At 55.8% G+C, this 16757-nt stretch overlaps 7 protein-coding genes across 7 annotated transcripts; 3 read left to right on the forward strand and 4 right to left on the reverse strand.

Moving 5' to 3' along the window:
• Positions 1–302: 302 nt before the first annotated feature.
• Positions 303–2072, reverse strand: L226DRAFT_474446 (uncharacterized protein; the record flags this gene model as incomplete). Its single annotated transcript, XM_067676594.1, has 3 exons — positions 303–1078; positions 1146–1734; positions 1791–2072. The coding sequence occupies 3 exons, from the start codon at positions 2070–2072 to the stop codon at positions 303–305; spliced, it is 1647 nt and encodes a 548-aa protein (XP_067528335.1).
• A 963-nt stretch (positions 2073–3035) lies between these two features.
• Positions 3036–3296, reverse strand: L226DRAFT_430853 (uncharacterized protein; the record flags this gene model as incomplete). Its single annotated transcript, XM_067674696.1, has 1 exon — positions 3036–3296. A coding segment is annotated over one exon (261 nt), but the record flags the coding sequence as incomplete, so codon positions are not given.
• Positions 3297–5968: 2672 nt separating this feature from the next.
• L226DRAFT_474443 (uncharacterized protein) lies at positions 5969–7048 on the reverse strand (the record flags this gene model as incomplete). The annotated part of the gene is made up of 2 exons (XM_067676593.1): positions 5969–6322; positions 6380–7048. The coding sequence occupies 2 exons, from the start codon at positions 7046–7048 to the stop codon at positions 5969–5971; spliced, it is 1023 nt and encodes a 340-aa protein (XP_067528337.1).
• Positions 7049–7544: 496 nt separating this feature from the next.
• Positions 7545–8179, reverse strand: L226DRAFT_576971 (uncharacterized protein; the record flags this gene model as incomplete). Its single annotated transcript, XM_067685482.1, has 4 exons — positions 7545–7787; positions 7839–7948; positions 8001–8107; positions 8166–8179. The coding sequence occupies 4 exons, from the start codon at positions 8177–8179 to the stop codon at positions 7545–7547; spliced, it is 474 nt and encodes a 157-aa protein (XP_067528338.1).
• A 583-nt stretch (positions 8180–8762) lies between these two features.
• Positions 8763–9866, forward strand: L226DRAFT_474442 (WD40 repeat-like protein; the record flags this gene model as incomplete). The annotated part of the gene is made up of 5 exons (XM_067676592.1): positions 8763–8996; positions 9051–9177; positions 9239–9380; positions 9429–9485; positions 9536–9866. 5 exons carry the CDS (start codon positions 8763–8765, stop codon positions 9864–9866), a joined length of 891 nt encoding a protein of 296 aa, XP_067528339.1.
• A 650-nt stretch (positions 9867–10516) lies between these two features.
• L226DRAFT_576973 (uncharacterized protein) lies at positions 10517–11703 on the forward strand (the record flags this gene model as incomplete). Its single annotated transcript, XM_067685483.1, has 4 exons — positions 10517–10671; positions 10726–11161; positions 11219–11615; positions 11678–11703. The coding sequence occupies 4 exons, from the start codon at positions 10517–10519 to the stop codon at positions 11701–11703; spliced, it is 1014 nt and encodes a 337-aa protein (XP_067528340.1).
• Positions 11704–14841: 3138 nt separating this feature from the next.
• L226DRAFT_527651 (uncharacterized protein) lies at positions 14842–16747 on the forward strand (the record flags this gene model as incomplete). The annotated part of the gene is made up of 8 exons (XM_067679148.1): positions 14842–14855; positions 14917–15017; positions 15075–15184; positions 15243–15513; positions 15979–16021; positions 16075–16202; positions 16261–16373; positions 16431–16747. Coding segments are annotated over 8 exons (1097 nt in total), but the record flags the coding sequence as incomplete, so codon positions are not given.
• Between the last annotated feature and the right edge of the window lie 10 nt (positions 16748–16757).

Here is a 16757-nt window from a genome sequence, read left to right on the forward strand (position 1 = left end):
GCGCACCCGCGTGCACGCCGGCCGCCTACAAGCGTGCACCTCCGTACAACCCGGAAGAGCCGATTGTGCTCGGCTCGTGCACCGGCGTGCTCTATAGTGCTCGTCTTTCGCGCTCCCGACAGAACCCATAGAGCACGCCGGTGCACAAGCCGAGCACAATGCGCACCCGCGTGCACGCCGGCCGCCTACAAGCGTGCACCTCCGTACAATGCGGAGCTCAGTTGTACGCTGTGGAGACACAGCAGAACGCCAGGTGTGATATGTAGCTACTTACCTTTGTATCATCTAAGACTGTGAGACGGTCAATACCACACTATTTGAAACGACAGTTCACTCACCCTGTCCAGGCTTCTTGCTACGATGCACCTCTCATTCATGCCGTCGGGGATGTACTTGAATGCGGCGAAGTGTGCAACAACGCCGTGAGCCGGGATGAGCTGCGGCTGCTGCTCGAAGCGGTCGTAGTAAAGGCATGTATCAAGCTCGGGAAACCTTCGGTATGGGTCGTTCGGGATATCGACCGGTGCCAAGTCCGAGTATGCGTCGACAATGAGGTAAGGCTGGGTGATTGTGCAGTTCTCCTCGATGCGATGGTGGTAGAAGATTTGTGAGATCTGTCCTGCCCTCACCATGCCATCATCAGATCGGAAGAGGATGAATGAGTCGCGCAAGCCCTTCGCTCTTGTGGCAAAGCGAATACCCTTCTGGTGTATAGACGAAACGAACTGTCCTGCGGGATGCAGGCGAGCCTTGCCGTCATTTGCAGGACTGTGGGCAGATAGGAAGGGTGCGGGTGTTCGAAAGGCATTGACGTGCTCGAGGAGCATCTGGTAGACATCCGCGGTTAGGGCACTCTCCTCATGCCGATCGTACATGAAGTCAGCTTTGTCGAGGTCGGCGCCATTGGAGGCGAGGATGTCGGTTACTCGGGTGCCCCGGACAGTATCACTGAAAGCCCTCTCAAAGCTTTTCACCATGACGTCGTACTCTTCAATAGATGGCCACAGGACCGTGCGGATAAGCCACCGCAAGGCTGTCCCGATGTACCAGTAACGCATGAACGTCGTTGCCATCTCAGCTATGCAGAGGACGAGACGACATGTTAGAATTTTCTACTCCTGGTTAACGAAGGATACTGAACTTACCAGCCTTGAAGTTGGTCTTCAGGCGTTGCAGCAACCCGTTGTACCGCTCGAAAGGATAAGTCCACCAACCATGGACTGGGCCGAATGCGTCGAGGAAACGTCGCAGGTGCAGGGCGAGGTGATGATTAGGGACAAGGGTATGATGATAGATCCGGATGAGGCCTCGTAGATATGCCTCCATGTGATGCTCGTACGCCGCGGCTCGAACGGGCGTCATAGATCTACGAGAGGCGAAGTCTGCGGCGACGACAAGATGTATGTAGTTCTTCAAGGCTTCAAGCTCTTCGGGGTCCGAGTTTGCAGTACCCCAACGTCGGACTAGAGTGATCACCGCATTCACAGTACATGCAGTACGCCAATGGTCGGCTTTGAGCTTGCCGCCTTTAGCTGTACCGAAGGTCGACGGCACCTTCTCAAGCCAAGAAGGCACGATCGTGGCTGATATGTCTTCCTGTATCTGCAGCAGGTCTTGACTGCTCGGGGCGAATCGAGTCGGCTTGGGAGGCTCATCATATGGGAGACGATATTGTTGGGTCGCCTCAGCCATTGGGGGCGGAAGCTCGAGCTTGTGGATACCATTTGCGTCAACCTATGACGAAGACAACGTTCAGCATCCAGTGGCAGACAGATAATGTATGTCCTGACCCATTCCAATAGCACGACAGCATATTCTCGTCGGGTCGGGTTTCCCGAGGTGTGTCCGATGACACGATTGAACCGTGCGACACCAGAGAGGTAGTCCTTCCTCATGCTAGCGAGGGTGTTCTCCACTCGGTTCTCCATGGCGGTACGTATGCGTCTCAGCTGTGTCTCCTGCTCCTGCGGCGTGTGTAGGGCACTGTTCGCTCCCTTCTGACCTCCGGAGCGGCCAATCTTCCATAGATCACGCCAGTGATGACGGAGTTCGCCTAGAAAGATATTGTGCATGACGTCCAAGACGGCGAAGCGTGTGAAGTCCCAGTACGGGAGACGCAGTAGCTCTGACCAACGAATGCCGTGCTGGGTGAAGATGGCTTCTCGTTTAGCATCGGAAGTAGCGTCTCGCCACTCGCGCGCCAGGTGGAGGTGCTCAGACCATGTCTTCGCGCGAGGCCACTGGGAGCGTTCAAGATTGCAGATGTCCGAATGTGGGAGCATGCAGAAGGAGCAGAAGTAGGTTGCGCTATGGCCGCCAACCCCCGCGGCCTTGCGCACAGCGGGGAGATCGCAGACAAGCGGAATGAGAGCAGCCAGAGCCAGACCCCCACTCTCTTTCCCACTTCTCTCGACGTATATCCCGGTGTTCCAGAGCGCGAGGAGTTCGTCGACGAGGGGCTGAATGAGGCTATTGATCTCGAAGACGGTCGGCTCTCGAGGACCAGGAATCACCCCAGCGAGGTAAATGTTCTCCGGACGATAGCGCAGATGTGGAGGGAGATTGAGACAAGCCATGTAGATGGCTCCGATGGAGTGGGACTTTCCGCCTTGTTTATTGCCGAAGGGGTTGAACCAGTCAATGAACAAACTGAAGACGAGATGGATGGACCCGTCCAGCTGAACGGAGAACAATGTTTCCCCGTCCGGACCCTTGAACTCCTGAATGGCTGGTGCACCCATGATGTCGTCACACTTCGTGGACGTGTTCTGCTTCCACGCGTTGCGCATGATGTCCCGCATGCCGGGGCGGCGGAGTAACTGTGTGAGCCAGACCTTCAACGAATGATATGGATAGATACGGAGCGCTCTGAAGACCGAGCGTGGTGGATCGGACTTGTGCTTCGGACCGATCACCTCCTTCTTCACGAGAAGCGCGCCGCATTGAGGTTGGTCTGTCTCTTGTCGAGTGCAGTGATGGGGGTACGGATCGTCGGGCTTGGATGGATCAGGTGGATAGATGGCAAAACAGTCCAGACAGCAGGCGTATCGCGTAACATCGGGTTCAACGCCAAGCATATCGATGACTGTTCGAATGTCCAGAGGGATGCTCTGCAAGAGCGCAGCCTGTTCGGGAGTCAGGCTTGATCGAGTTACCGTGCGATCGACGAGGCTGAAGGTCAATGCACCAAACAGCACGACACGCAGGGTGGCGAGGACGTACTCCACCTGGGGGAAGGAGAGGGAGGCGATCGAATGGCAGATGGTCACCATCAGCAATGCTGCGACGATGAACGGCGGTAGATCCAAGCCTGAGGGACGTTGAGCTTCAGCCGGCAATGAGTATATGTGTCTTTGCGAATACGATGGAGATGCATACGGAGTACAAGAGCATCAGGCTCATTCTGGGTCGGATCGGCATTGAAATCAAACAACGTCTCGTTGATCAGGCGAGCCCACGCCCTGTTTCTGAGCCCGGCGAGACGGCTCAGCTCCTCGCGTAGCTTCTTGACCTGGCCAGCGTAGCACCCGTCGACATACTTATCGCCCACTGCTGGAAGGTCTCCGTATTGAAGAAGCTGCTCGTGAAGCCAATCTTGATAGGCACGGAAGACCGCATTATCGCCCATGTTCCCGTCAAGCTCGCCAGGCGTGTCAGTGGCTGACGTGGGCTTGTTGAGGAAGACAAGTCTCGGTTGAGCAGGGATGGAAGCGGCTCGCACGTCGCGAGCAGAGTTAAGCTTCGAGACGAGTTCCGTACGCTGATGGACAGCATGGCGATCCTGCGGAATAGAAGTGATCGTGAGTCCGTACGTATGGAAGGATTCAGCACCGAAGACTTACAACCTGTGCAGATGAGGTAGTAGCGCGCTCCGGGCGACCTGGTTCGTCGCTGTGGCGGATAGGTATCCGCGCGGTCGGGTTAGACCCACTATTGTGCAATGCCTCCAAAAGGATCGCATTCTCCGTCTTGTTTCTGGCCTGTCCAGCAGCGGCTTGACGGATCTTGTCCCGGGCATTGTGCTGCTTGTATATCCTAGACGGCTGTGACTGCCCAGCCTGTAGTTCACCGCGGGCGTCGTAGTACTTGAACACGATGCACTCGCTGCATCTGCAGACGGGCATTCCGGTGGAGGGGGCCGGCGGACTACGAGGGAGGACGAGGGAGGACGTTGAAGGGCAAAGATGCCATTTGATAAGATTAACATCACATGGACACCGGCGAGCGACTACAAGGACATCAATAGACGAAATTACATTTATTAATTACAAGGTACTCGTCAAAATCGGGACCAGATCACTAGGATGGCAATGGAACCGTATGGCGAGATCTTGCTCTTTCCCAAATAGGGTGGACCGAACCGTCCGTGTGAGATGGGTTGTTCACCGGTCGATCAAGAGGGGGTCGGGGCCACATGCAGGAGAGGATGACGAGAACCACCACTGATAGAGCAGAAAATATCATAAGGCGTGGCGTGCCGAGCGCAAAGACACGTCGCTGCGATTCCAGAATTGATCAGCTAGCGCGGTATAATGGATGGTTGCTGAGAACATACCAAGAACATGTCAGCATAGGCAGTGTGCGCACAAGGCTTCACAACGTCTTTTTCGGCCGCGATGTGCACCTCCTACACATATCCACATAGTGAGCATAGAAACATTGTCGATGCAATATCACATACCTCTTTCGCATCTGCAAAACTCTTGCTCGCCGGTGAGGAGAGTTCAGGGTGAGGGATCGAAACGCAGGTCGAACTCGGTGAGGCATCTTCAAGGACTTGAGGCGTCCACGGAGGACTTATGAGGTCTTGCTCCAACTTCGCGATGCGTCTCTGATCCCGCGATGCTCTCGCCTTGAGCGTGACGACATTGTGCTTGGCGGATGCGAGCTTGCCGCGAAGACCGCGAACCGAACGATTCCAGTCTTGACGTTTAGAGATTCTCAGGGCCTCTCTGGTATGCCCTGAGACGACTGAGTGAGCGAAGAAGTGAGGATGGGAGACGATGCTTACTATCCCCGCGAGTTAACGCGTTATATGCCACGCGCAAAGTGGTATCGACACCAGACATCTTGTCTAACACGCGTTTGTCCATTGAGGGAGTCCGTACAGTGCCTTTGGCATCCTGAGGATCCATGCGGACAGAGTGAGGAGCGCGTGTGAGCGTATATGGAGCGTATACAGGATGCAATCACATACGTGTTCACAGACCAGTCTGGAGATACCATGTAACAATCCAGCGGACGACGCGGATAGTACTTCAAGCTCATCCAGGAGAGTTGCATAAAGCTCAGATCCTTCTAGGTTGTCATATGGACCGAATGCGCGCAGCTGAGGGCCAGTCGCCCTCCCAAGTTCGTGTGGCTGGGCTTCTGCATGCTTCCCGCGCCGGTCTCGCACTTTGGGCGTGAGTTTGGAAGTACTGGAGGGTGCAGGACTGGCGGTGAGCGTGGGGGAATAAGAGAGTAGAAGTGGCGAGGAGAGTGGTTCGAACGCGCTTGCTGGGTCCTCGTCGCGCTCTTCGGCGTTCAGGCCGAGCTCAGCGCTTAATGTGAGCATTTCAGAGGTCTCGGTTTCGTCGTGGGGCAACATATGGTCTAAGTCGAGGGACGACAGAGATGGGGTAGAACACACAGACATGGCGGGACGAGTGTAGGATAGAACCACAGCTGGCGGGTGTCGGTATAGTCAATGTCGGGCAAGGTGCTTTGTATTCACTTTGTATTTACCAGCCACACACGTATAGCAGCGAGATCAAAGCCAGCTCTAATTGATACGGGTACAGTTACATTGTCCTTTGCACATCGAAAATAAGCGGAGCCAACGCCCCCGGTGGTCATAACCGTCTAGATGACGACCACCCGAGCCCGTCCGCCATCGTGGATCGTCCGAAAGCGAGGCGAGTGCCACACTGCCTGTCATCGAGATCATCAGTGAGCAAAACGTGGAGGTTGCGCACAATATACTCACTTAGATGAACTCATATCCCTGTGGGGGGTTCAGCATGGTGGACATGTGGCACCAATTCTGCCCGCACTTAGACCAGTGCGTGACAACGCCCCTGTCATCATCGTCGGCAGAATACCATACCCCGATGTGATATAACGCAGGGTGGTGGTTTGGTTGGCCTCGCGTGGCTGAACGTAGTCCACTAGTCCATCGCACGAACGTCTTGCGTTCTTCGTCCTCACTGCCAGAGCGTTGCACGAGCTTGGACGTGGTGCGAAGCATGAATTCTTCAAGAAGAGGTAGACCTAACAACGCTTTAGACCACGTTGTGGTGTCATTCCATGCGCGACGGGTCGACAGTCGGCCACGACGACACTGCATGGTGTCATAGACGTTTAGAGCAGCACATAGGCTCATAGGAACAAGACTTACCTTGTGCGAAGGCTTTTCCATGAGCTTGAGTTTCCTGACACCCGAGCAGCTGGCCACAACGCTCAGCAAGACATCGTGATCGTTCGCGGGGAAATCGATCGTGAGGGCATACAAGGAGGGGAGTGGCAGTGGCAATGAACGAAGTAGAAGCGAGGTGCTGCAGGCGCCGTCTGGAGAGCTCATGGTCAGGCGAAACGTCCCCTGATTGACAAAGGACGAAACGCATGGTGCAGGCCCTGTGACACACTTGAGGTGCGGGAGGTGGGATGCGCTAAGCGGACACGGGGATTCAGTCGATGAACAAGCATCCAATGTCAGAATCGACATTCTGTCGTGGGCAGCAAGGAAAGGCCGGAGTAGAGCATGCGGGATATTGGTACGGAAGAAGCGCAGTTCTGGGAGGATGATGTTGTCCAGGATGCCGGGAACGTCTGAGTCGGGGAGCGAGAGAAGGAGATCGAGGTCGACGAGGTTTGGGGCCAGGCAAAGGCACCGTTGCAAGGAGGCCACGGAGAACTGTTCATAGATTATAACTCTCAGATCCTCCAGCCTTCGTCCTACACTCGGTCTCGCAGCGGCACGATCGCCGAAGGAGTCGAGGTCAGCGGATGACGTGATACGTAGGCCAACCTGCGCAGAGCAGTTGTTAGTTGGGTCTACGACTGACATTACTTGCGTGACTCACCTGAACGACCTCCTTGTGAGAGAGAATGAGAGACATGTCGGTAGCGAGGGTAACGAGGGAAATAGACGTGTGGTTGGAACGAGAGGAATAGAGAGAGCGAGAGCCACTGGAACTCGACGGCCATGTCAAGCTTGAGAAACAAAGAGCCTTAAGAACAAGGACTCCCAGCGGAGTCTTTCGTTGTTCGTTGTTAGTGGGGTTTCGTCTTGGCTCATTGTATGCGTGCTGGCAGTGGAAAGGCTGACGACGCGGTGCCTTACTAGGCTGGTGAGGACAGGCGCTCGCGCCACGGGACCGCGGCCGGGTCCTTGCTGCACACGCGCCACCGGCGCTACGAAGATGAAGCAGAACAAATCATTATGTATCGCACGGACTACGCATCTAGGAGCATACAACAGCAGACGGAACACGGCGGAAGTACAATTTGTACAGGGATAGGTCGGAGGCGTGAGGGAGCATTGGCGAGAGCGTGAAGGCTGTCTACTCGTTAGAGCCTGTAGCGGCATCAGCCACAACGTACTCGGGGGGGACAGCATGCGGATTCTCGACCATCGGAATGGTATCGAGGACGGTCTCCAACATGTCCTGTATCTCAACGCGACGAGTGGCGAGAAGGCCCTTAGCCCCAGCCACGACACCGGTGAAGGCCCAGAAGGCGGTATCCTCCTGGAACTTGATGTAGTGGTAGACATTCTCGTGGAAGATGCCGACCGTCAGCTTCGACTGTGCACGAGCCGTGAGCAAGCATAAGCTGAGACGTGGACATAGACTTACACTCTCGCTGAAGTCAAACAGGATGTCGTCCACGATGGGAGAGCAGACAATCACGTTGGGAGGCCTGGCACTGAGGCACTCCTGCACAAGCTCGCACACAATGAGGGCGACTGGGCTGCCGGTGAGATCAATCAGCAGCGAGAGTGCGAACAAAGGACTCACAGGTGTCGGAGGCGCACTGAACGACCATAACCCTGGTGCGAGACACGCGGGCAAGACCGTCCTCCTGGCAGATGGTCTTCGCATTGTCGAACTTGATGACGGCTTTCCTATATACCACTTCAGCGTCAGTACATGCATGTGAGCACGGAAACAACATACACGTACTCGAACAAAGGCATGTTGTGGGTAGGAGGGAGAAGTGCTGAGCTGAGACGAGGGTGGGTGGCGAGAAGAGGGATGGCTCGTCGACTCGTCGAGAGGCGTTGGATGATGGGGAAGGAGTAGAGGAGCGCGTTCGTCTGAGGGTGATATATACCCGGGACAACAAAGCATGTCGCGCACCTAGCTTAGCCTCCACGAGGCTGCAGGAATCCAGCTGGGCTCCGGAACACGAAGTCGCCCTACAGATCTTGAGCGTGTAGAGCATTCTGCGTCGATTGCAGTATTTCCTTGCGTATGTAACCAGTTGTAGAGTGCCGAACACGCCGGATGTTATGTTGATGGGGGAGGGGGAGCGGAGGTCATTGTCAAGGTTCAAGGTTGCAGAGCACAACAAGCTAGCGCCGTTGTGCGGTACCGGTGACATCAGATGCGCACGTGATCGTGCCTCGGCGCGTGTGATGCACGCGTCTTCAGCACCGAGTGGCGTCCGCCGTCCCTCCTCCCTCCTCCTCCGATCGTTTATCACTGTCAGCAACGCGCCGTCTTCTCTTGTCGTGCACTCATTCAGTTATGGCTCTCCGCTATCGAGAACTTCACAAGATGTCTAACGGCCACACCAAGGGCATCACCAATGTTGTCTTCAGCCCTAGTGGGACGTATTTGGCCACCGGTGGCCTCGACGGACGTATCTGCATCTGGGACGTCGATAGCGGCAGACTCTGTTATGTTTACACGGGGCCTAGCGAGGTTCTTGAGCTTGTATGGCCGTCTAGCGATCCAGGGCTCATGTGTGGCTTGGGCGATGGACACATCGCGTGGATGTCTTTTGGCGGGGTAAAGTACGATTACGTCCCTCTGTTGCTCAAATTGACCATTTCACTGCTCTAGGACACGATAGAGATTTCTGGCTTTTTTGCTCAGCGATACCCCGTCGAATGTTTGGCTCCCAACGCTACCTTACTGGCATCGGGTGCCGGGCCAGAGTTGTCGATTTGGCAGTGGCAACGAGACGGTGGTAAGTCCTCGTCGAGGCTGTCCGTCGGTACTCTCCTGTCTCAAATGATTGTGTTATTTAGTTCCGAATTACGTCCACAAGAAAACCCTCGACGGACCCCCGAAGAACTCACACAATGAAGCCAAGGAGATCCTCGTAACAAGCATCCGGTGGATTCCATCGCAGCAGCGCCTAGCAGCAACTTACCTCTATCATGGTATCGTGTAGGTATCGCGTATCTCTTCTTTGCTAGCTTCGCTCACCACACCCAGCCTCTATGATATTTCAACCTGGATGCGGGTTCGTACGTTTCCGCTGAGCGGTCTAGTGTACGTGATATTCCCTTCGAGTACGCGTGCTTCATTCACTCCCTTCACAGTGCCTTCGCCAGCATTTCCCATGACGGCAGCCTGATTGCTGTCTCCAACGTCGACCGCGGCTTCGACGTATATTCTCTCGCTTCGGGCGATCCAGTCTGCACGGTTGACCACAAGGTTCTGCGCAAAGTTCCGACTCCGGCAATCTGGATTCACGGCGGTTTCGCCCTGTTGGGCGGAACTACTGCGGGGCAGTTGACGGTATGGGACATCACGGACTTCCTCGGTCGGGAGGAAGGTGCTGGCCCTGCTGAGGTGCGCGTCCTCTATCAACTGTCTATCCCCAAGCAAGCGGAGTGTCTGGCCATCGCAGTACGTATCTATTCCCAATAGCGATGCGGCTAGATACTCATTCGCACTAGGCCTGCTACCTACCCGACACCGATGAGTTTCTCATAGCTGCGGGCGTCACGAACGTCGACAGTCCGTCGCCCTGCGTGATATGGAAAACTATAGAACAATTTCAAGAATCTCGTAAGTACGTTCGTGCATCGAGATGCTTCCTGATTACTTAGGCGTTGCATGCAGGTCAAACACACGATTTACCCCAGCAGGTCCGAAACTCCGATGACCAGTCGTCGGCGAACTCCTCCGGTTCTCTTGCCTGGGCTGTGTCGTTTTTCTGTATTCTCATCCTCATCCTGACATGGTTCCCCGCGCCTGCTCTTGGACTGTAGCAACTGCATGTAGCTACTAATTTCCCCCGAAGTAATCTGATGTCACGATCAAAAGCTTGGGACGCCTCCGGGTCCGGTGAGTGTGAGAAATAATCGACGAGGTAAGAAGGATCATTATGCCATCGGCCTCGTTGAGGACTTCCCTTTGGTCGTTGATTCACTAAGCATCTTTATGAAGATGAGTGGCGTGAGGACAACGTCGTTCTAGCACACTCAACCCCTTCAGGCCACGTTTCAGCATCTCCACTCACCGCCTCGTCAACGTTTCGCTCAACATCATCTCTCTCGTTCTACTCTGCTTCACCCATGGCTCGCAGGAAGGGCCCTCACTACAACTTTCACGCTAGTGTGGAGAAGACTGAGGCAGGTCCGACATTCTTGGACTTCGCCTCGCCTGCGCCACCGTACTGTGTCCGCCCTCGACTGCCCACCATATTGAGGGAATTTGGGAAGATGTCCTCGTGAGTGCCTCCTCACTGGTTGTCAGCTAAATCCTCACCATGAACCGTGAACAGTGCACTACCCGTGAAAGCAGAGCCCGCCGAGAATGCGCCACTGTGGACGCGTCCACGATCGCCAAGGGCTCCGTCCTCGGCGAAGTCTGCAACCACCCTCTCGTCTGTGAACATGGCTGCGCGCAACATATCCTCACGAACACCTACTCCCGCCGCGTCGTGGGTAACAACCCCTGCTCCCTCTGTGGGCTCGGTTACTCTGGATCCGAGCTACCGTCCTCCGCCCTCTGTTAGCTGCCCGGGCACACCAGTGCTGTCCAAGTTCGAACCCATGGACGTTGACCCTGAATCGGAGTCCGAACAGTCTCGCGACACCGCACGTTCGTCCACGCGTATAGCGCATCGGAAAGCGCAGCAGAAGACCGCCCTGAGCCAGACGGCACCCTCGGTGCCCACCCCCGAACTTGCTCTGTGCCTTCCATCCCTGGATCCATACGTACGTCCTTGTTGTCGTCCTTGGAATTACCGTCACAACTGATGTCATGATTGTTAGCTTTACGATTCCTCCGACTTTCCTCACGCCCAGACTCAGGAGGAAAAGGCTGCAGAGCGAAAAGGCAAAGGCAAAAGCAAGAGTGCGCAGGAAGACAACGTGTGGTGGCACGTCAAGGTCGGCAAGGGTCAGCCTCTGCCCATCTCTCAGCAAGCGCTGCGTTACCCGCCCGACCTTACTCCGCACCCGACGCTGCACGTTGGAGACCTGTTCTATCACCACTCTATGCGGGGTATCCAGCTCTGGCAGTGGTCTGAAACCCCTAACACACTCGGTGAATGGCGACCCGTCCTTCTGGGGATCAAGCGAGATGTCGATGACAGACTGCTTGGACTTACCCCAGGCCTGAAGCCCTCGTGGGTCACCAAAGGCCATTACCGAAGGATGAAGACGACAGGTACGATGCACCCGTTTATACACTGTCCTGAATAGCTCTGCTGACGCTGCCTGACGATGTAGTGCCTGTGTTCATCCTTCCGCAGTAAGCTACGTAGTATTGAGCGCTGGCCAGTATTATGCCTGTATGCGCCTGCATGAGTGTACCTGCCCATCTATCCTACTGTATCCCGTAATTACTGTGAATTCGATTACCTTTGAGACAGATTTCCCTCGCGTTGGCCCGCGTTGGCCCACCTTCGCACAAGAAGGGTAACACCGCGTGACAATGCCAATGGTCGCCTCTACTCGCCTACGGCGCGGGGTCCCTTGCACTCGAAAGCCTGGGATACTTCGCGATTGGAGAAGTACGCTACTACATGTACGAATGGATTCACTCGCGTCACAATGGACGGTTTGGGCAACAGGGCATCCAAAGGGCTCGAAGGCTGAGAAACGACGTTGTGAAGGAGAAAGGGGCACGGATCGTCGGCGAACCGCTGAGGGTTGGTGGCGAAAGCTTCAAACTCCCTCCCGCCGCAACGACGAGGCCGGCGGTGCCGCCTGCACGTGTGCGGGTGCCGGTGCGGTGTGGGGGAGGATGAGGATGGGAGGGTTTCGAGGGACGACCACCGACGCCCTTGAAGACACCGTGCGAGGGTGTGAAGCGCGACGTGCTGGGGAGGAATGTCCTGTGCTTGGACTCTTCCGCTTCTCGATCTCAGCCGCATCCGCTTCTCGTACGTCTCGTGCTTGAAGTTTCCCAGCTTCCAAGAGGAGAACCATGCGGAGAGGACAGCCATGGAGAAACGGATTCCGGGGACACCGACAATGAAGACAACGATCCTCCTGCTTGAGTGCACCGACGTCGTTCGTGCCGTCGCCAGCCATGAGCGCCACGTAGCCGAGTGTCTTGAGTTGTCGAGTGTGTGAAAGGGTGCAAGGAGACGCCGACGGTCCGGCATCGGCGAGGAGCGGTACCGGTGCCGAGGAGACATAGCGCCACGAGGCTGCCGGAATGGCGCCCAACAGGTGACCCGGAACGCCATCGCAGCTAGGCGCTCTGGATTGTGGTTATTTGGATCCTTGATTCCCCCAGCCGATGAGGGAGTCTCATCTGTGCGTGGACGCACATGTGCCAGAGAGCGCCGCGTTATTTTCCGAGGGTAATCTTATTTGGGCCTATGCTAATAGTGGGAATCCTGGCATGGTGAGATCGAGCTTGGAATGGCCTCAATTAGAAGCGTAGCGTACCGTCGATTACTGGACGACCAATGTGCGCAAAGATTATAGCTATTTGTGGCCATCTTTGAGTGCGAGTAAGTCGCTGCGGTACTTTGGAGGGGATAATAGGCTCTGACGCTCGTGCGACAACTGCACTTCAGCGTACTCCTCCACTCCCTCATATATCTCCACTCACCTTTCGAGCCATGAACGCCCCAACCAATACCACCACCCCGCACCAGCCGAGCCAGACGGAGCAGGACCGTATGTGGGCAAAGCTGCAGGCATGGGACATGATCCCGGACGGGTACGGAGTGCGAAAGAGGGAGAAGAAGAGGGCGATGAACGGCTGCCTCGAGCTACGAGGAGACTCGACAGCGAATGCCCCGTCGACTTCTAAGTGACTCAAGTGGGCAAGCTCCTCGTCGTCGTCGTCGGTATGTTGTCGGGAATGCGCTCCTCGGGAGGTATGTTGCTGCGCCAGTCGTCGGTGGTAAGGCAGGCCTAATGTACTTTGTTAAGCACAAGCAATATCGCAAAAACACATAGACTCGCCTTCGTTAGAGTTTGATTGTCCTCACGGAGTGCAGCCGTCGGCCTTGGAGTCGACATCCGGACCACGCGAGACAAACACGTCCCGAATGTCGCAGAAGTTCTCGCCGCCGTGGCAGTAGGGGTGTTGGGGATATTTCTTGGATTGCATTGAGTTTTGAGTACGGGAGGGAGGAGGAGTAAGGATCCCAGCGATTGTACTGTTTCGGATGATTATTCGTTCACTCGGCAACCGTCTCGTGAGATCTGAATCTCGATCGATCAAAAAAGGAAGTTAGAGTTTACGTACCATGTGGGGGGGGCGCGTACACCATCCGCCTGGGAAAATAACGAGTCCATTCAACCTATATACGTGGACAAACTTCGTGTATATGTTAGATACGACGCATCTCTCGCTCCTCGTCGTCGAGGTCCGTCGTCCAGGGATCTTTGAACACTGTGCTGTTCGTCGCCACGCGTAGCGTACCCTATCGCCCGGCCGCGTCACTCGAGTCGAGACGCGCAAAGCCAAACGGGCTGGGTGTAATTCCACGACGACGGAGGCGATTAGCGGATGCACTCGCGATGCACTACGATACGTACCTCCACGTGCCAAGCGCTCAAGTGTGCATTCGTGTCGCTACTGTCGGCCTCAGGCTACGGCCCTCAACGTACACTCTCCGCGCTCTCAAGACTCGGTCCGGAGTAGGTGTTGGACCGCACGACGTCCTCGGCTTCCATCTTCGCACGCGACTCCGAGAAGCCGGGAGAGCGTTAGCAAGTGGGACGGAGCTGGTGAGCATGGTGGGACGTCGCAGTCATGAGGGCCCTGGACATAAGGAGCCCCAGGAAGCCCGTGATTCTGCCAAGGAACCTCCTCGGGGGTAGCGTCCCTCGCCTGTGGTGTCCGTGGTCTTTCGGCGGGAGAGCTGGCCATCGACATACTTCGCTCAGTGAGGATTCCGGATTGCAGATCTCTGCGCCAAGCTGCGAAGCGTGTTCCGCGATTGGCGACGTGTCCCGATGGGGTTGGCCTGACATCGGCATGAGAAGCAGAAAAGAAGAGAAATATGGGGTTGAGATGGGACGCACCGACATGATCCTGATAGCGCGATACGCACTGAGCCGGGTGCCTCTCGGTCGGAGTCCTTCTATGTCGTGCTTGGAATCTGAGACGACGGGTTCAAGACGTTGACCGAGACGGGGGAATGTCGAGCAGAGATGGTGCGAGCAGTCCAGCGTGAAGCGAGGGTGACCTTAATCAGACAACCCCACGATCATGTGATTGGGACGATAACGATCCTGGACCAGTGGACGCGCCTTGAGCTGGCGTGGCTTGCTCCCGATGGCGAACAATCGTCTTTGTCTCTCTTGTCCCAGTAACAAAATATGCTGAAAATTCGCCTTCTTTACTGCTCACTCGTACCACGTCCACCACCTCGCGACGCCACTACCTTTTACTATCCTCCCGGATTTGCTCAGTCTCGTTTTCAATGTCCGTGTATCAGTATGTTCAACATCCCTTCTGTCCACTGGTGGTCTGCTCGACTTACTCTCATTGGCTGCAGGAAAGGCAAGGTGGTCTTCGATATCAAGGACACCATGGTCAAAGGCACCTACTTCACGGGGATCGCTAGCGTCAAGATTGTCGAATGTACCCCCAGTACGAGTAAGTGGCATTCGCTCCTTGGAACACGACTTGCACTCATCATCTCCGTCCGTACAGGTGTTCTCTTGATCATCCCTCCTGCGGACACACAGGCCCCTGAGGCCGAGGAAACTATGTATGTCGACATCATTGACATCGACCCCAAGACGGAACTCAAGCCTGACCTGGTATGTCCATTCACTGGCCGCGTCGGCTTGGCCACTACTGATTCCCTTTGTTATCTAGCGCGCTCGCTCCGTTGAGATCTCAGAATACCCCCGGGAAGACCAACCGGACTTGGCTCCCACGTTCACTGTTACCGTGCTCCTGCCTCGGTCCATTATCTTCTGGGCCTTCATGGAGGCGTACTCGAAGGCCATGTTGAAGTATCACGAGCATCTGTTCGCCGTCGAAGGCATCGTGAACGCTATCATCAATGAAGCCGATGACGACGATATGGACGACGACGAGAACAAGGAGGAGGAGGCCCAGCCTGAGCCCGAGCTTGGTGTTGGCGGTGAGTGAGATGCGCGATGCGACCTCGTACTGCGCACTGCGGGCGGACCTCGCTTTGTGTGGTTTGAGGCGGGCGTTCGGTGCTTTGGTGCGCTGCGGTGTGGTGTGGTGCGATGAGGTGTGGTGCGGTGCAGATTAGGCCGGCGGTTTGGAGAGGGGCGGCGGTGGCGCGTCGAGGCTGAAGCTCGGAGGTCGGGAGATGTCTGTGCACCAATCATTATCCTGTACAAGTCGTCGTGGAGATACATATGCATAAGGCTTGCGCAAATGCCCATTCCATCGCTCGAGGAGATCCAATAGCTGGTCAGACCTCAGCATGATAGCGCCTATCTAATCTGAGGTGATAAGATGATGCGAGACTATGCGCGTCCCGACGGTGCTCTTTGCTTTGTCTTCTCCCTTCATAAACATGGCTGCCCCTCAGCCCCATGCTTGTTCTCACTTCCCATCCATCTCGACGCTCAAGTGGCTCACAACCAAGTGGCTCATCGACACCTCACAATGTCTCTGTGAGTACCCTCCTTCGCCTGCTGTGAAGGCTAGTACTTACCCTACATGCCAGTCCTGAACCCAGAGTCCTATACACCACGTACCAAGACGGCGTGAAGCTGTCATGGTCCCACCCGGGTATCAACGTTTATTCTGCGCTCCCGGTGCAGGTCGCCATCGTCGCACTTGCTTCTGACACTTGTGCGTAGTATTCAGTATTCAATCTTCCTTTGTGTCACCTGTTTGACAACATCCCCAGATGCCCTGCTCGTGTGCAAAGAGAATTCAGATACTCAACCTCGCGTCGACCCGGCGGTGGATCATCTCTTCTCCCATGTTCTCCGCGACGATGTCATGTCGTCGTTTGAGGAGGTGAGCGATACCGATTTATTACGTCTGTTGCATTCGGCTCACGATATCCATCTACAGATGGCACGCACTATCGACGTTTTCCTCTACGACGTTCACCGCCAAGTCTGGCACACCAGATACCATCTGGCGTTCACCTACCCCCAAGATTGGTACCGCATTTCCGGTCTGCTCATCCAGGGCAAGTTGAGGGACGATGTCCGAGCATCCCTGCTTCTCGACACCCTCGAGAGGGCCCGCACCCTGGCCTTCCGGGCGTTGGTCGTCGAAGAGCCAACCGTCGAGGCGTTGGTCGTGGAGGTCGTGAATTCCGTCGAGGAGCCGTCCGTCGTCGAGGAACCCTCCATCGTCGAGGAGCCGTCCGTCCTCGTGGAGCCGTCCGTCGAG

This window comes from Lentinus tigrinus, assembly GCF_003813185.1.
Source record: "Lentinus tigrinus ALCF2SS1-7 unplaced genomic scaffold L226scaffold_98, whole genome shotgun sequence".
Taxonomy (NCBI): Eukaryota; Fungi; Basidiomycota; class Agaricomycetes; order Polyporales; family Polyporaceae; genus Lentinus; species Lentinus tigrinus.